Below are 20,016 nucleotides of genomic sequence, written 5' to 3'. Positions count from 1 at the left end.
AGGACTGGTTCTTTGCCTTCCTGGTGCTGGGCTGATTCTTCTTTGCTCTGATGCCAGGGCTGAACTTGCTTCTGTTGGCTGGGTTGGTGTGGAGAGGTACCTGTTTGTTTCCTGAACTGCCAGGTCACTGCAGTTTTTAAAAGCTGGCAGTAGCCATGAAGTTGTGATTTCACTAAATAACGATTCAGTGGCAATCCTAGAGTAGAGTAATGGTGCAGGAGTGAATTGGAGTGGATAACTGACTGGGAAAAAAGTGACACAATTTTTTTTTTCTTTTTTTAGTGCATATAAATTGGTTTAGTTTGCATCAGATCAGATCAGTTCCCTAGTACAGTTCGCAGCAAAGCAGTTTAAAGAGTTATGTGGATGGCACTGAGCACAGACATACCTTAAGCTGGAAACCTGCGAAGAGTTGTTTAGTGTGACTGCTATAGGAATATTTACTGCTGTGCATTTATAGGTACTTTTATATTTTCTACTACTTGTCAGAGAAATAAGAAGGGCAGGGTTTTTTACTTTTGGTAAGTGGTTTGTCTGTTGTCAGCTGTAGTTCATGCTGGGATAGCCATAGAGGTTGTAGGGATTTTTCCCTGAAGGTAGGAGGTGTGCTGCAAGAAGGTAGCCATGCAGATGTAACTGTAATATTGGATAGGCAAAATTGTAAGATTGTCATAGAACTAATTGGTCAACTAATTACCAACAAGTTATTTACGTGCCAGTAGGCAAAAATTTAAATTGAAAGAAAGAATGTAAAAAATGGAACTGAAACACCAAGAAAGCTTTGTCATGATTTTTCTTTTAAATATTTATAGTCTTTTAGAGTATTTTGTCCTATTTTCTCTGTTTAGCCTAATACCTGGATGGATAGGAATGTTTTTAAAAGGTTTCTGAGTAAGCAGAAGTTAAAAATCAGACTTCCCTTGCAAATGGTTTCTACTATTGTGTTGCTTTTTTTAAAAAAAAAAAAGATGTGTCTCTGATTGGCTTATTTATGTATTCAAAAGTGACTTGACTGTGCTGTAGAAGGAGAACTGCCACTTGCTTTAGGCAAGTTTGTGGTTGGTTTTGCCTTGATTAGCCTAGCTGCTCCCTACATGTTTTTCTAACAGTGCCGATCAGCTTTAGCTCACACAACACACAGAAGATGACTGCAGCCTTAGTCTGTAGGAGTCAGGCAGCTGGTGAAATTCTAACTCTTGAGAAATGAAATCCTAACTCTCCAGAAATTTGGGAAATTAAAGGAGGATGACTTTGATGACAGATGCTGAAAATGAAGGAACTTTGAGAGCCGTGTGATAATCTGTGTTTTATTTTCCTTTGATTGGTAGTTTTTGAGTGATACAGATGTGAATTGTTAAGCACTCTGTCATTTTATGAATTATCCATATTAAAATGTATAAAGATCAAAATGAAAAACAAAGCTACAGAGAGGTTTCATGCATTTGTGGTTAAGGTTACTGTTGCCTTTATGACTTATGACCTTCACATGCCCTTGGTCTTGCTCCCTACCAGCGAGTCCATGTTAGCATCAATAATACTAGTTTATCCCTTCAGTAGAAGGCCTGATCTCAAAGGCTCTGGACCAGAGCTGGATGCAGGGTGCTGAGAACAGACACCCGAGACCTTTTCTGGGATTTGTATTTGTGTTGGTTTTTTTGCTGTTATGTTATTTTTGTTTGTTTGTTTGTTTTGGTTAGATTTTTTTTTTTTTTAACTCAGACATCATATTTGGAAAACTTAGGCAATCTAAGTTTATTGTAATAAATAGTACTACCACAACTGGTGATTGTTTTAGTGTTTCCATTCCTAAGTGACAAATTTTCTTTACTCTGCACATCTCTGTCTTTTCACATTTTTGGCATTCATACTGTTAATATTTTAGGTGACTGTGATTGCAATGAATAGAACAGGTAACCTCTCTTGAGACTGTTAGTTCTTGCTCCACAAACTGTTCTTATGACAGGTGAACCCTTCCCAGCCCTAGTAGTGCAGTTTGCATTATTACTAGTTCTCTTTGATGAAAACCAGGTGCAAATGATGGAAAAGGATGTTAACACCGCATCTTATTGCATACGACTGGTTAATTAAATTTGATGTAATGTGGAGAGAAACACAGTGGAATATTTATTCAGACCTGTAAGATTACCTTTTTGTCAGGTGCAGTGCTTAGCAGAAAGCTAATAATGAATGTACTCCAGCACCTCTTTTGGATATCTAGGACAGGATTGTCTGGCAGCAAAACAGACTGATTGGGAGGCAAATAGTTAATGTTATGTTGTAATTTGAAGAAGAATCCTTTAGAAACTGAGCATTTTAGAGCTCATTAAATGCTTTTTGACCAACATATATTGCCTGATAGAAGCTGCCAGAATACAGAATTAAATTCACCTGCTAAGGTCCAAGTTTTGTTGAGCTGGCAATAATAGTCCTAGAGTTGTAGTTGTCTGTAGAACTGTTGTTAGATTATATTGAGATTAGCCACGAATAATATAGCTGGAACTTGATTGTATCTTCTTTTCAAAACAGAAATATCAAAGAATGATTTTACTTGAAGGGTATTAGCATTACACTTAAAGGGTGAAGTCTTTAAATTATTTTCCAGTCTTCAGGTCCCACTGCGAATCAATTCCATGTGAAGATAATGTACACTGTAACTCTTAATGTCTGTTTTTTTAAAAAAAATCCATCAGTTTAAAAATTTCAGGGCTTTTAAAGGTTATTTTTGCAATTATTGGGACCTATCAGAAGAGTAATACATGTGCTTTTTATAACTATGATTGTTATGGCCTTGATGATTAAGGTAATTGAAGGATTGAAAGAGTAAACTTAATTTCAAAGCTAGAATACAGAAGATGTTGTGTAGCTAGATGACCATAGTTATTAGCCAACCTATAAATACATAGAAACAGAGTTTGTTTTCCCTCCTCCTACAGAAGAGGAGACTGAGGGGAGACCTCATCACCTTATGAGGAGAAGAGGAGGGGCAGACACTGATCTCTTTACTCTGGTGACCAGTGACAGAACCCAAGGGAAGAACCTGAAGCTGTGTCAGGGGAGGTCTGGGTTGAATATTAGGAAAAGGTTCTTTTACCCACAGAGTGGTTGGGCACTGGAACAGGCTTCCGAGGGAAGTGTCACAGCACCAGGCCTGACAGAGTTCAAGAAGTGTTTGGACAATGCCCTCGGGCTCATGGTGGGGAGGGCATTGTCCAATCATCCTGGGGAAGGTCCTGTGCAAGGACAGGGATTGGACTTGATGATCCTTGTGGGTCCCTTCAAACTCAGCATATTCTGTGATTCTGTGATTCAGATGTTTTTGTGTAATTAGTATTCTGAAGTATCAAAACCATGGCTTTTGAGCTAAACAGTTGTTGAGCAAGTCTAAAATATAGCATTCCTGAGCAGTTGTGGAACTGCACAGGTAGGGAAGTGTGGGGAATCAAAGTCTGAGTATTTCCTATATAGCTGAACAAATTTCTTTGACTGAAAATTTTAAGAAAAGGATGAGAATAGAGATCTGATATGGTTGAATTTCACTTGTTGTTCCCCCAGTAGAGTTTATTATTTCCTGTTTGTGACAGTGATCTTGTTGATACTTCCTTTGTAATTGAAATTTGATTTACTGGAATTCAGATTGTTATGTAAAATGCCATTTACCAGAGATTTTTCCAGCTCCATGCACTGTTTTGTAGTTACCTTTTCACATTTTTCAGTTTCTCTAGGTGAATACTACCTGATCTTTATTCACCAAGGGTTTAAAAATGTTTTTTCCTGGAGCCAAGCTTCATTTCTATCTGAGAAAATAAGTTTAAACTTTATAGGAAATGGAAGGTTCAAAGAAGGTTCTGTGGCAGGTTGGAGTCTTTTTTTAGAGCTGGCTTTGCAAGGAGATGAAGAGGAAAAATTAACTAGCACTCACTGTGCTTTGTTTTTCATTCTGACATGGTGTACTGGAAAAAATGTCTGTAGATTTCAGAATATGGAAGGGCACACATTTTTCTTTCCTGATGATGTTTGCCCACTACTTAAAAATGCACTCAGTCAACAGGGGAGGAGGCTTTCACAAGGATGATCCTAAACCAAATGCCAATCATCCAGCTAGTAGGAGGAAGAAATTCTAATTGTCTTTATATTTTAGTTGCTGTTTCTTATCCCAACTTCCCTGAACTCTCTAGCCAGAAGAGTCATCGTTCTGGGAGGGTTTTGGGTTTTTGCTTCAGCCAATGGATATATAATTCTGGGAAGTTATCAGAAGTGCCCACTTCATCAAAGTAAAGCAGTAAATTAGAGTAGTTTTAAAGAAATAAATTAGAGCAAATTATTCAGTGTTGAAGTAGCTTGAGCGGCATCTGACTACGTCTTTCGTCAAAGGTTGATGGGTGTTAATCAAAATGCAGGTAACATCTCCAAAACATGAAAGGCCGTCATCATGACACAAAGATTCTATGTCTGCATGTGCAACTCTGGTTTGAAGGTCTGTGTTCAAATGTGTAGACGTGGTTTCCCATACTGAGAAATAAAACCTGTCTTGATGCCTCTTGGTAGTGTGTGTTTATGGTGTGGCTTTGCTTGCTTTTTTTTTCAGTTCTTTTACATCAGGTGCTCTCTACATCTGCTTAGGCAAGTCTGGGGTCTGGTGTGGCCTCTTGGTGTGGGAGAGAGACTGGGATGTTGCCTCGTATCAGTAGCAGGGCAGGAATCTCCCTACTTAAAAGACTTAATTGAAAGATATGTCCTGCAATAGCAGTCATGTGTTATCATCTGTCCTTTGTTATGTGACTTTCCTGTCATATCTGTCCATTGCATGACCTGATGTATAGGTCTTATTTTAGGATAGAAGAGGTCTGAAAATTAGTTCTACTGAATACAAACATCAGACTTCATTACTGTTGTCATTTTTCTCTGCCTTGGAAATACAACCTCTTTCCAGTTATCCCTGAATCCTTGTCTGCTAAAACCTCTTGGTCACATATTTTATTATTGTAGTTCTTTATCATGTTTGACAACTACTATTTGATGAAACATCGCTGATTTAACAGATCTTTGACAGAAGAAACCTTTAAGTGAGGCACTGGGTGTGAAAAGCCATTAGAAAAACACGGTATGTAAAAATACTGTGTCTGCCTGATTCCTTCTCTCAGCCCATTGTGCACTCTGAATCTGACTAGAGAAATCTTCACGTGTTTGGGAGAAGAAATTTTTGAATAATTTCACATTTCCATTAAAATAGTTTTTGTCACTGACATCAAGTCAGCCTTCCTCCTTCCTGTCACTTCACCTGTCTAAGACTGCCTGCCATTGTGTGTCAGTCTAACTGGAAACTACTTTCTAAAGATCATGAATTAGTCCCATGTTGATGCTGTTCAAAAGGAAGAAATAACATGGCAACAACAAACTTTATACAACTGCTTTTACTCTGTTCACAGATCTAGATCAGTCACTTGGTCTGAATCTTTTCTGTCAAGACTAACTGGTGTGAAGCAGCAGGTTCAGTCTTTTCTGCATTGTGAAGATTATTGTACAGGAGTTTTGAGCCTCTTTTGTCTCCATAAAGAAAACAGTCGTGTAAAACTCTTAATGATTGTAAAACTCTTGCAATTTGCTTTTGGTTTTCCATTACATGTAACCTATAGATTCAGTATCTCAGATATGAGAATAGCCTAGACCAGAATACTTCATTCTTAAGTGTGCAAGCATTCAAATCCTGTATTGTTGAAATAGCACTTAATAGTTCCTTATTCTGTGTGCCTTTGACAAGTTGATAATAAATCAGATTTTCCCCCTTTTCCTGTGGATGTGTGGTGAGCAAAGGAAGTAAAAAGACCACTGAACTCATGAAAATGATGGAAGTATCTTAGCAAAATATGCACAGAAAGACTGTCAAATACACTTGTTTTCCTCCTGTGTTTTTAGGAAGTTTTATACAGAATGTGTGCCTGCAATTCTTTTGTAGCTTTGAAAACCTGGGGCTTTGTGTTGTGTATGACCCACAATTTGATCAAACAAAGGTGTATATAATGAAAACTAGTGTGAGATCTCCTGGCTTTTCTGTTCGCTGCAGATTTTCTGGGGTACTGCAGGTTATGAAACCTGTGAGGTGTAATCTCTGATTGATCACCCAGCATTTTGGGTTTTTTTGGAGGCAAAGCATTAATTTTTTTGTGTTTCAAAGTGCTGGATCAATTGGTCAGAAAGGGTTTTTTTTTGGAATTCTGCTCCAGTTTTGACAGTTTGGGCTAAAAAATAGGATACTATGGGATAGCAGACATGCTGTTCTGAATTCATTTGGTGATGTCAGGTGCTGACATCAACCCAAGTGTCCAAGGAATGAAATGGAAGAGCTCCTGGTTACTGAGACATTAAGAGAAAAGTGCTAGATCTTCTATAGTGTCTAAAACACTGCTCTGTATTTGTTAATCTGGTGTTTTTAGAGTTTAGTTTGACTGCAATACCCTCAAAGCAAAAGGAAGTCCATTTCTTGGAAAAAAAATGGTTCGATATTGTTTTCCCCTCTAAAAATGCTTTCCTGAAAGTAATTTTAGGGATTTTACCTTTAAATTCCCATCTTTAAGTCAAAATGTTCCGTTTGACATCATCATCATTATTTCCACTGCAACCAAGTGATCTCACAAAAACATTCAGAAGGCAATGCTGCAGAAGTAAATTTAATGTTTTAAGGAAACAGTTATTGCTTTATGCAAATATCTATGATAAAATATATCCACCAATGAGAAGCCAAAATCATTCTAGCTAAAATCAGAATAGTTTGTAATTAAAATGCTAAAAATGTTTCTACAGTTTCTTAAGGAGATGAGAAGATTTTAATTATTGTTGTGAGGTATCTTAAAACTTAGGTGAATTATGGGAAGTTATTGTGAACTCTAACAATTTTGACTAAGGTGCAGCAAGTCAGTGGCAGATAAACCCCTAGGATTACAGTGACAGCGTTGCATAAAAAATATAGGTCTTCACAGTCTATTTTAAATTCCAACATGAAACTGTAAATTATTTCCAAGTACCCTCTTTGATATCTTCACTTTTTGGTTCAGATCTTTAGCAAGAATGAAGGTCACACAACCAGAGTGCCCTGTGGCAGCTGTGTAATCTGCTAATATTTAAACATCAAGCAGTTGTTTGTTGTTAATATTGAAGGTAAGAATTGTGAAATAAAATGTTAAACTGCCTTTACTTTGTACTCCCTGTCTTCAGGGAGATTATGTAATAAGTTTAAACGAAAACCCATATGGTGCTAGTTGAACAAACAGTGATACCCTTGTTTACAGGCAAAAGAGAGTGTGTTTGCAAACATGTATTTTGGCATATGTATTTTGAGATGACAGGTAAAAATCTTTAAGGGAGAGAGATACTTTGTTAATGTGAAAGTCCGGATTTTCCAGAATCAGAGACTTATTAACATGCTTATGTGGCCAAGGTGGATAGTTACTGTGAGTCGACTTTCGCAGACCATGGCCATGCTTCCCATGACCCAGTGTGCCACTGTGTTGAGTGCTGTAGGGATAGAAAAAAGTAAAATAAATAACATACTTTCTATGTTTCAAGTAGGAAAAGCTTTTGCTCAAGTATGTTCTGGAATACTCCTGTTATTTTCGTTAGCTATGGGGAAGGGTTCCTGACCACAGGACTTCAGCTTTTCTTTGAGTCTCACCATTTATAGCCTTCTAATAACTTTACTTGATGTGTGTGATGTTGTTTCCCTTGTGCATGTGTCATTTGTTCTTTTTAAGATTGTACATTGGATCCATACAGGCATAAGGATTCATGTCCACTCCCACACCCTTACCAATTATCTGAGCTGCTGAGGTGTAGCATTTTGAATAGAGCTGAATAGATGGAACTGATTATAAACAGGATCTTGAAAAGTGAACTTCTGTCTTCAAGGAAGAAAACACAACACTGAAACAAAACAAATTTACCTGTCAGTTATTCCTACATAATTCCTGTTATAATATATATATATAATAAATAATACCAAATTTTGGTCAAGACATGTAATATATAGGAACTTTTGTCCAGCACATTTCTTTACTTGCTCATTCACAAGCATGGAGTTACAAATTACAGATTACTCTAGCAACAACTAAAGTTGCTGCCTATAAACTTTCCACAAGTTTATGGAGACTGATTGCACATAACTAAATTATACAATTTTAAAATTATTATTATTATTTTGTTATTATTATTTTGTAATTAGTAGTTATTTAAGAACAGGTCATTCTGGTTATCATACCCCTGTATGGGTATGGGCTCCAGGTCTACTTTCTTCAAAAGGCAGCAGGTTTTTGTTTATTGCTGCAAACAATCTTGCTCACTCACTGGGATCTTGTTTTGACATCTGGGAGAGAAAATTACGCAGAAACCTTCTTAAACATTGCTCAGGGTGTCCTTGCCATTGTTGGTTCTGTAATTCATGAAGGTGTCAGATAAAGCATGGAATGCCTCTTTTTAGGTCTGTGTGTACTGTATGATGTCAGGTGCAATTGAGGACTCTGAAGCAAAGTTCCCTGGGAGTGCAGCATCATACCATTGTTTTGAATCTTTGGATTGTGACTTTTCTTGGTGTAAGAACCTCTTTAGGCTGTTATAGCTGCTCTGTGCTATGGCAGGGGAAAGTGAGTGTTGCGGTGGTGGTTGGGGTCTGAAGCTTGAAGCCAGGTGAAACCAGGAGTGATTGTCTCCATTAAGCTGTGAACTGTTGGGAACCTTGAGCACCATGAGCTCAAGGGTGGGTACCTTGGAGAGGCTTGTTACTAACTTGTATATTGCATTCAGAGATGGGTCTCTCAGAGCTCACTGTTGCCCTGCACAGCTGTGAGATCATGCTTCCTGAGAGTGCCACCTCCTGAGAACCATGGTGTTAAATGGTCTTTTGTCTTGTCACCTACCCATTGCTTCATCCTGGTTAAAATACATATTTTATGTTAGTAACATTGAATGCCAGGTAAGATTCATGCTGTCCTAATAGTCTGCCAGTCCTCTCTTACAATTTTTGAATGATGACAGTGTCATTCAGTATCTTCACTGTCTGCTTTCTTCAGAAACTGCTTTCAATCTTGCACTGGAGAATTGTCCTATCCTTTGCTTCTTTGGGTGAGATGAATGTTTTTCTGCTAGATGTAAGCCTCTAGAAGACGAATTGCTGGAACTGGGATGACTGCTTTTGAAAGATGAACATGAAGCAGTTGATGTCTTGAGCTTATGGTCAGCACACTGGTTGTACATTAGCATTTATTGTTGTAACAAAAAGTGTCCTGGGAGAATCAAAAGGGAAATAATCTATAATCTGGGCTGAGGTAGCCGCCAAATGTTTTATCAGGTTCATAATTCTTAGCTATGACTCTGTTTCTGAAAGGTGTAAGGAAGCAAAGTAGCAGCATTAACATCTATCATCTCATCCACCTATGATGAGTGGGAGTGAGTATTTTTGAAAAATACCCATGACTGGATAAAAAATGTCCCTTGACCATTCTCAACAGCTCCTTTGAAAATAAACTTTTTTATTGAAAGACCCCTAATATATCTTATGTAGAATGATTACATTCTTCAAGTGAGTGGTGAGCTCTGGTTTGCTGAGATACACAGGAATATGTTAACGTTGCATAATGGCCATCACAATGTGGCTCATTTGTATCTTTGGATCACTGTCCTGAGTAAAAATGTGTTGTAGAAGAGCTATGAGACAATAGGGAATATTACTTTGAGGGAGAAGTTACAGTCACAGTATGGTAGCTCTTTATGATGGACAGATAGAGTGATGGGAGAACTGGGCTTTTTCTGATAGTAACATGAAAAGAGAAAGAAGTTTCTGTTTTTAACAAAGTTTAGGTTTTCAGGTTCAGTTTCTTACTGTGGTGTAGTGCATCAATTTTTGTTGCAGGAATGATAGCTGTTATATCCTTGTCCTAGTCTGGAGGCTGACTACAAATAGTCCAGTTTGTTCCTAACTCCATTTTCTGATAAGTGCTTAAAGTTTGGAGTGGTTTGTGTTGGCCACAGTATAGTGCTTTTTCCTTTAGTTAAATGATTTCACTAAGAAATGGCGATGCCTAGCTATTTTTACCTTTGTATTGGGGTAGTTTTACTGTCCTTCTGTTTTCTAGATCTTTAAGTGCAAAAATTGTAGAAGTACACTCTCTAAAGTATTTTTACATAGCATTGATTAGCTAATCTTGGAAATTCTTGTAGCAGTTTTTTTTAAGATATATACTACTCCCACCTTGGTTTCTGTATCTACTTGGAAGCATTGGACAAACTGGACAAGGATTTTCCTGCATGTATATAATTGGTAACTATGTGTTGGTCCCTGATGAGTTTGTGCGCAAAAATACTATGGTTCCTTGGGAGTCTCCTTGTGTGAGAACCATCTTATGAACAAGCCATCTGCATTTGCTCTGGGACTTTAAAAGTAGGATCAAAGCTAGAAGGTAATTACACAATAAAGTAGGTTTGTTAGCTTTAAGGCACTTGGGAGAAGTGAAGCTTCCACCTCCCAGGGTGCAGAAGACTGGGAATTGCCCAGAGATTTATAATTATGATGAAGTGAAGATGGATGAGAATAGTTTTGCTTGAGATATGCTGTCTTTGTTAGTTAACAAATTAGTTTTGATTCACCAGTGTGTGGGGTAGACTCAGCACAACTGTCTAGTTTCAATAGTGCTTATTCTGCATCTCTTCATGCTCAACCAGTTTGTTGGATATGAAAAGATCCTACAGAAGATTGTTGATTATTGTCAATAGCATTCATTTATCTTAGTTTCGCTGGGTGTTATTAGACAAAAGAATGCAGTAACAGCTGCTTAGTGTAGGGTTAGAGTTTTGCGAAGTGTAGTTGAAATGTTTGACTGTGAGGATCAGAAGTGTTTTTAGAAAAGAAAGGTTTTTGTCTCAAGGTTGATTGTGCTCAGACTGGTCAGGCTGGATGTACCTACCTGGTTGGTAGTTATCAACTTCTCTTGCAGTTCTTCTTACCCTAAGCCTTTGGACAGATAGGCCAAATGCTATCTGAACTGTTTTTTCCTAGGAGAAATACTCGGTTTGCTGTTAAGGAGGTCTGTTGAGAAGGTTTTTGATCTGTGTTCAGTGCCAGCTCTCCTTGCAGTTGTCTGATTCTCTGCTTGGTGAGCTGGTGCATGTCCTGCTTGAAATCTTCCTTGTAATGTCAAATTCTGCGTACTTCACTTACCACTGGAGATCACAGTCGAAGTTCTTTTACTGTAGAAGGTATGGCAGTTCTTTTGCTGAGGTGACAATATGCATGTTGGACTAACAGAAAATGCTTATTGAGGCAGCTGAAACAAGAGGCAGTGCCCTGCACAGATGCTGATGCAGAACACTTGTAACTTAGGATATGGGTATGATGACACTAAGTGACTAAGGAGAGTTGCTAGGTTAGGAGAATGATTATATATGTTTGTGCTAGTACTAGTCTAAATAGGGAAGAAAGATGATTCTCATCTACATGATCAGGTTAGTTGTATTAAAATAAAAACTGAAATGTTGTCTTAGCATAATTCTTAAACAGTATTAATGGGTTTCTGGTCTGAATTCAGACTTGGCCAGTAACTGTGCTTTAACTGGTTTCTGATATTCCAGTCACTCATTTAAACAAGAATGTAAGGTCAAACCCCAGTTTGATCTCCTTTGGAGTTGTACATTTGAAGTGTATATGTATACTTTTAGCCAGAAGGAAACATTACGATGATCTAATCTGACCTCTTACATAAACTGGGCCACATGTGTTTGAGTCTTACAGGTGGACTCAATAACTTGTGATGAAATAAAAGAATACCCCTACAAGACATAAGGTTTCAATTTTAATTTGAGGTCTTGTAGTGGTATAAAATACATTGCATTCTTTAGTTGTGTTTAAGAATGGATGAACTTCTGAAAAATAATCCTAATTTCAACACAAGTTACAAGAGCATCTGATCACTTGTTGAGCCTTTCATCAAACATCTTTTCTCTGTATGTGTCTGTAGATGGTGTTCTCTAGAACTGAACAGACTGAGCTCACCACTGCCAGCTCTGCCACAGCTCTGCCTCTCTTCTTGGAGAAGGGCAGCTGTCCAGCATCTTAACTGCTTGGTGTCAGGATGTTTTAAAGATACTGAGGTGTGGGGGGGCAACCTTACCTCTGTTTTTCTTTCACATCTGAATTGTATTCAGACTAAACCAAAAGAAAGAACATTATCTCTTTATCTTGGGTTAGGCCTTGCTGTTGTTGAAATAAAGTTTCTGGAATATTGTAGCAATTTCCAAGTATTCCTGGATCATAATCATTTTTCTACTCTATTCAGGCTGTGGCTACCAAAATAATCTTTGGTGTAAAAGTGAGAAGATCAGATACTATATTTTTGCCATTAGATCAATGTTATATTGACATTAATTATGATTTTCCTACTGCCCTTTTTTCTTTCTTGCCCACCCATGTTGTTGTTCTTTACTGGATGGAGTGCACTATGTTGTTAGTCTTTTTGTGTCTTTTGATACCATGCAATCTTCCACAACCTGTTTCTTCTACCTTGTGTATGACAAATATATTAGTAGAATTGGTTGGAAATGTTATATAATCTTTGACTCTCAGTGGATTCTGTTTTCTTGTGTTGTACAGTTCTATTTTTATGGAAAGACTCTGCATTTAATTTTGAGTATAGAAGTGAGACTGAAAATGCATGTCTCGCTAAATTGAGCATAAGTCAATAAGGAGAAAAGAGGTCTGCTGGAGAAAATGGGCTGAAATTATGGTCAAGGTGCAAGGGAGTCTAAAGATATGATGAGCTCCAGCATGCAAATCAGTCTGTGTTACTGTCTCTCGCAGTGCTTTCCTTTTCTCTGTGCACCCTTTGTTGAGTGTTTTTGATGATGGGAGGGACTCAGCATTTTTAAGTGCAGTTCTTACACTGCCTGTTTCATTCTTCATATATATTGTAACACACATGTATGCACAGTATGTTGCTAAAGACTTTCAGGTGTCTGCCTTAGGAATGAAAATCCCTGCTGATATTTTCTATACATTATCCCAATCTTCCCTGTAGAGTGTTCTAACTTGATTATAGTCTTGCACTTCAGTCGAGGTACTCTGTTGTTTCCTGGGTTTTTTCATAACAAATGTTGTTTGTTGGAGGGCGTTCTTCACTGAACCTTGCTTAATAGAAGTTGCTGTTTTAAGTGTGTTTGTTACATAGTATTTCTTGTAAAGAACAATAGCAACATTATTTCACTCAGATCTCCTTTATCAAATGCCTTCTCATGCCTCTAGAGAGGGCTTAGGCCTGCCAGCTCATAGCGGATTTTATTTTTATGGAGAAAAGATGGAAGTAAAATGGAGAAGTCTTTCCAGTAACAAAACACATCACCTGAACCCAGTTATGTGAGTCGGTAAATATCAGCTGAGCTGACTGATGGAGAAGCAGCTTTCGTCTGTGGGTCAACTTTTCATCAAGCATGCTACCTGTCAGCTTGCAGTCTGGTTGGCATCAGGTTACTTAGCCTTTCAGCTGTTGACATAACAATTTACAGAATGGTATGGAAAGTAATATTTTGACTTTTTCTAGAGTGGGAATCTTCTAGTAACACCTGTCATCAGGATCAGTTTTTATGGCTGTGTGTGCAGCTTCAGCCTTGCCTATAGCTGGGTATGGATGAAAAGCTGAATTAAATATTTCTCTTAGCCACTGGTATGGCTGCATTAGCATCCGTCTTCCTGAAGTTCTCATGTAATGTAATAGAGGCTCTTTTCTTCAATTGGGATCAGACATTCCTTTCAGAAAGCACATTGATAGTTGTGACATGGATGCACCAAAGAACACGGTGTTAACCATGCCTTTCCTCTCCTGTTTGCTGGGGAATGGAAGAATGAGGAAGTAGACTGTAGGAAATGGAAGAAAGCTGTGGTACGCAGCCACCGCTTGGGCTCCCAGTCTGCAGTTCTTCTGTGCATTCACTGACCTAACCAACTTCAACCTGTCTTTCAGTATTGAGAGTAAAAAACACCACTCAAATTCCTCTGTAATCAAAAGGGGGCTGAAAAATGGTAGCTAGCCTGTGAGGACATCTCCCAAGTTTCTCAGAATTGTTAATATCAGTGAAATTAAAGGAAAATAGTGTAAGTTCAGGTATCTTTTCATTTTTTTCCTCCCTTGGTTTCTTTAGGCTTAGCTTTCTCTAATAGTATAAAATTTTAACTTTAAAACAGATAAAATATGATACTGATTTATATTTACTGGCTGAAGGTGTTTGAAGTGTCTTTCCTCTGCTTGTATAGTGGCAAGGTTCTGGATTGAAGCAGCATAGAAATACTGCTTTTTTTTTTTCTTTCCACAGAGTTCTCAATTGCTCTAGACTATAAAATTTTTACAAGCAGGTTAAATTAAATCTCTGCTCGCAGTGATTATATTTAGGACACACATTTTCATGTTCTTAGCTTCACAATTCCACTTTGATTTTTTGCGATGCTTTCACACAGATTTCTGTGTAGACACAGGATTGGGACTCCAGCTATGGACTTTGTCAGTTGAGCATAGGTGTGGTTTTTCCCTTTTAAAAAATGTATAGAATTTTATAAGAAACCATAATCACATACTTTTCTTAAAATACTCTGGGTTTTGGTTTGGTTTTTGGGGGTTTTTTGCATGTTTTTGTGGGGTTTTCTGTTGTGATTTTTAGTTTTTAAATGAACCATCTAGGGTGAGGACAAACTTACTGAAGATTCATCATTAAGTGTATGTGTGAGTATATAATGCTGTTGTACAGACTTACACAGACTCCTTCTATTTTCTGCAGTAGGCCAGTATGCTTCTAGAAATGTACTTGGAGTCTTGCCTTTACAGTCTACCATTGCTATAAAGAGTTAGGAAAGTAAAGTAGTGTTTTATTGATAACATTTCTGATGTTTAATTCTTAAGTGAGGGTAAGATTGTGTGTCTTGTCTTTTGGCTGTTTATTCCCCATTACAATTTTTTTTTTGAAAATCTGTGTTTGCTTGCAAAGTATTTGCTTTTCTAATTTGGAATAGATGGATGTTCTGAATTGACTTCTCAGATGAGTGTTATTATGTTAGCAAGCAAGATTTTATCAAGGTATCTTGAAGAAGGAAAGGGAAACTATAGTAGGCACAGACTGAGGGGACACATCCACTTACTGCCAAAAGCAGCAAAATTATTGTATGGTATATCAACCAGGATAATACTGATGGACTTACTCCTTAGTGGGTTGACTATTTTTTATTCAGTGTTTTGAAAAAAAAAATCTAATATGGGCTTGTGGTAATAAATATAACTTAGATTTTAGTTTGAACTTGCTAATTTGATCTGCAGAAAAAAATTTAGATACTCTAGATACTGCTTTCCGAATTAATCTCATTAAAAAGATCTACACTGTAAGTTTATAATAGTGTAATAAACCAAATAGTTACACTGAAATTCAGCTTTTATGGAGCTGCTTTCTTGAACAAGTTTGTGAGTCTGAGTATTTCATTCTTGCCATTTATCACTTATAGATAGATGAAATGTGCTAGAAGTGTAAAAATCTGTGGTAAAGATAGTATAATACTGAATCCCAGCAGAGAGGTATGCTACAGGGATGTGATTCTTGAATGTCTTTATGACTTGTTAACGTGTGCTTGTTTAAGAGTTGCAGGACTGTATAATGAAAACAGAACAAAAATATTGAAAAACCTTATGTAAGTGTGAAATGGATAAAATGAGTGTGGCCAACTAAAGCTGTGCCTAATTTATCTAAGGTGAACATTTATTTTCATCACTCATTGTGTTGTTTGTGTTCTTGTTTTTAAATGACACTTTGACACCTTTTGTGTAAGCTATGCATATTAATATAATTGTATTTACTTGCAGGTGGCTCTAACCAAAAGAGCTGATCCAGCTGAGTTGAAAGCAATATTTTTGAAGGTATGTGTAAAGTAAATATTTTACTCTCTCTGCTTAAATTTTTCATATCTTTTGCTCCATTATTGCAGCATACAACTCTTGATAGTTTTTTCCCAACCATTAATCATTCACCGTATTATTACCATGTTAGACTTAAATACCATAATCAGAATTGAACAATGCTCACCAAGAAGTCAGATATATTCCTGAGTGATTATTGTATTGACTCAGAAGAAGTATTGCTATCTTAGAAAAAACCCACATTGTTCAGAGAATGTGGTAGGAGTTTCACTATTGTTCTTATATGTGGTAAAATGTTCATGTAGATACCTTACTGTTAGATGATTTGGTAAACTTTCTTCTTCCATCCTTGCCATCCTTTCTTCCTTAGGGTTATCTCTGCTTCTGTTATTTGTAGAACTCTTGGGAAGATCACTGTGTGAAATGCTGGCCATATTTATTATTTAACTAAAATTCCTTCTTTGATGGCCTGCTGTGGAAACCATGCAAGTAAAGACTCATGTATTTGCTTATATACTTGAGAGAAATGTGCTCTAGTGTTTTGCTGAAAACTGGGAGGTGATTCTTCAACCCTGCTCTGTTCTTATGAGACCCCACCTGCAGTGCTGCATCCAGCTTTGGGACTCTCAACATAAGAAGGATGTGAACCTGTTGGAGCTAGTCCAGAGGAGGGTCGCAAAGATGATCAGAGTGCTGGAGAACCTTTGCTGTGAAGACAGACTGAGAATTGAGATTGTTCAGCCTGGAGAAGAGATGGCTCCAGGGAGATTTTGCTGCAGCCCTTCAATACCTTAAGGAAGCCTACAAATAATCTGGAGAGGGACATTTCACAAGTATAGGGACATTTTACAAGAGCATGTAGTGATAGGACAAGGGGGAATGACTTTAAACTGAAAGAGAGTAGGTTTAGGTTAAGGAAGTAAGGAAGAAACTCTTACTGTGAGGTTGGTAAATCCCCAGAATAGCTTGCCCAGAGAAGTTGTGAATTCCCCATCCCTGGAAGTGTTCAAGGCCAGATTGGATAGGGCTTTGAGTAACCTAGTCTAATGGGACATGTATGTGCCTATGGCAGGGAGGTTGGAACTGGATGATCTTTGAAGTCCTTTCCAACCCAAACTATTCAGTGATTTTGTGAAACTTGCTTTCTTTGACCCATTTCCTAAATTTAAATAACTATGCCTAGCCTTCCTAAGATTCATTAGTCCACTATCTGGGTAGGTTTCATATTCCGGTATTAAAAAAAAGAGTAGAAAAATTTGTGGTTCTGAAGAATAAGTATGAGGTAGATGTCACAGTGCTATTAGGGAGCTGTTGTATCTGAATTATTTCTTTGGAGGTGTTGAGGGCCTGAGACAGCTCATACCTTTCCAGTTTCTTCCCTTCATCTTTGCTCTCCAGCGTCATGCCCCACTCTCCATGTAGTTCTTGGTATTTTTTCATTGTCCCTTGTGAGCTATTATTAACAATATGTGTAGGTGTCACAATGTATATTGCCTGTATTTATAGTTTTATTATATACTGTCAGTATTTATAGCTCTGAGATGAAATTTTCAGTTGAGAAAGTCAGGATTTAACTTCTTAAGTCCTGGAACTTGTATCTGTCAGGAGAGCAAAAAGACTGTTGAGAAAGAAGGGGTTATGTGGTTTACAGAGGAGCATACTTGAAGAGCAGGAGCAAAGCAGCAGAAAATGCAGACAGGGAGTAGACACTGACCTGAGAAGACACTAGCTTTGAGGAAGGAAATAAACACACCAGAGAGAAGCCCAGTCCCTTCTGAGATATGAGGTGATCCTCAGTTGGAGAGTGGAGAAGTTAGTTGGTTTGCTGAGAGTAGTGGGAAAATAGTTTCCTATCTGCCCCTGGAAATTCATCTCCTTTACATTTCTGAAGATTGTAGCTCCCTCAAATCCTCCTGATTTGGTGGATTGAATGGGATTGTAGTTTAGCACACGAAATGCCACCTCTGACTTCTTTTCTTCCTCTTTTGCTTTCCCTTCCACTAAAAAGAAGGGATCCCAGTAAAGAATAATGAAATATGAGCTAAATGTTTTGTTCAGTGTAATGCAGGATTGTCATGCTGCTTACTTACTCCCAGGAAGGAAAAATGATGAGTAAATGTGTTATGTTGTTTCGTGGTCTACAGATGAGTGATGCCCAGAGTGTTAATTAAGCTTCTCCAGACTATTTTAAGTGGTGAAGCCAATACAGTTGCTTTTGCAGATTGTGGAATGTTCTCTTACAAAATTATTTGACAATTATTCTTTCCTACTTCAATTAAGAATTAAAAAAATATTATGGCCATTTAGGAATAGTACCTATAGTGTAGAAATAAATGTGAAATTATCAGTTTAAATGCTGTGGATTGCAGTCAACTTTTGGCATATTTAGTATGTCAAATCCCATGTACAATGTTTGCAAATCGTACTTAAAATGGGGCTAAACTTGTTATTACTTGACTATATAAAATGTGTGTAAATAAGTTACCAAAAAGCCATTAAGTACTATGTATGATATCAAATTCTCTGTGGGTATAATTGTCAAAGTGGGGGGAAATAAAATTGTAAAGAACCAATTTTCAAATGTTGCTCCTCTAAAACAAATTGAATTGATGGTTGTTTTTTTTTAAATTTTTGTTAAGATATTTCCAAGACTACTTCTTCTAAGTCTTCTAACAACCTCTAAGAGATTAGATTTTAGTCAAAGTGATGAAGCTGACATTTTTCAAGGTCATTTTCTATATGTAGTTTAGAGTACGTGATTGGATTTCAAACACACTTGAGTAAATCACAATGACAAGAAACAGGGGGACACTGAAACCTTGTACTGTTTTCTATTATTGAGTGCCCTAGCAGGGGGTTAGCCTGGATGGAAAAAAAAAGAAATGTAGAAGCATAGGCTGTCTGACTTATTTGATTTGTTTTTCAATAGCAGCTGTGTTAAAAGTTTCTGAGACTGGGATTTTGAAGGATTCTGTCTTTCTGAAAATGATTACATTGAAATTAATTGATCTGTTAGTTCTTATAAAAGTATACAATTCAAAATTCCTTGCAGTGTAGTAGCTAGCAAGCATGTGTTATTGAAACAGGAATCCTTTAGCACTATCCAATATATAGATGCCAAAGCGAGTTATGTTTTGTTGGGCTTGCTTCTCTGAAGCCTTGTTTCTTGAAGATATTGCTGTACCTGAAAATGGTATTTCTATAGCACTAGAAGAAAATAATCTACTTACTGTAGCACTTTGGCATCCCTCTGAGAGTTATATGCCTACAGCAGGTATAACAGTATGCTGCAGGCACCAATATGAAATGAAAACTGGCAGTTTTCGTCCCTTAGCAGAGCCACAGTAATGTGAAATAAAACGTGTGTTTGAGGTACACTACAAAATAGTGGTAGGCATCTAATTTATTTATTACTTTATTGTGGATAATGCTCTGTGGGGAGATGCAATGATAGTTTATCATCCTGCCTTGCCTTAAAAACTAAAAGAAAGAGAAATTAGTGGTTTCTTTCCTGTTCTCAGTGCATATTTGTTATCCCAAGGTAGACCTGTTTCCCTTAAAGCTAACACATGGTTCTACAAATCTTGCCTGGGATTTCTTTTCCTCTTAATGATTGTCATTATCCTTTTTCTTTTCTTAAAATTCAGTCCTTAGGATTGATTTCAAATCTGACGTTCTTCAAAAAATGAGGACTTAAAAATTTGAGGGATGACCTAGCAATGAGGGTAGAGGTGGTAACAAAGGGAATTTTATTTGTTTATTTAGATATTATCTTCAAAAATGTTAATATCACTTTTATTTGTAACACATTACTGGAGGCTTCCCCTGGAAGCAAATATGCTTGGGTCAGTCAATAGCTGATTTCTGGAGTAGTATGCTAGTGACTGTGTGTAAAGCAGGTGTTAGAATTCTTTTCTTGTTTCTGTAGTGTGCTGAACTGTCAAAGTTCGTGTTTTGCTGTTACATTTTTCTGCAAATGCTATTCTTTGGTCTCCTTTCAGCGCTTCAGCCAAGGAGAAGTATCTGTAGGCTCTCCTTTCCTTAAGGAGAAACCTCCATAGCTGGAGGTGATGCAGTAGAGTTCTTCAAAACA

At 37.4% G+C, this 20,016-nt stretch overlaps 1 protein-coding gene across 3 annotated transcripts in view; it reads left to right on the top strand.

Moving 5' to 3' along the window:
• SLC25A13 (solute carrier family 25 member 13) overlaps positions 1-20,016 on the top strand; it is a 99,081-nt gene that overhangs the window by 7,869 nt on the left and 71,196 nt on the right. For all 3 annotated transcript variants that reach the window (XM_038127773.1, XM_038127772.1, XM_038127771.1), the window contains one exon: positions 15,870-15,923. In XM_038127773.1, coding sequence (XP_037983701.1) covers positions 15,870-15,923 — 54 coding nt within the window. The remainder of the gene's footprint in view (positions 1-15,869; positions 15,924-20,016) is intronic.

The sequence above is a fragment of the Motacilla alba genome, chromosome 2 (assembly GCF_015832195.1).
Source record: "Motacilla alba alba isolate MOTALB_02 chromosome 2, Motacilla_alba_V1.0_pri, whole genome shotgun sequence".
Lineage (NCBI taxonomy): Eukaryota > Metazoa > Chordata > Aves > Passeriformes > Motacillidae > Motacilla > Motacilla alba.
Note: the sequence above shows the minus strand (reverse complement) of the source record. Positions and strands in the feature narration are given on the sequence as shown.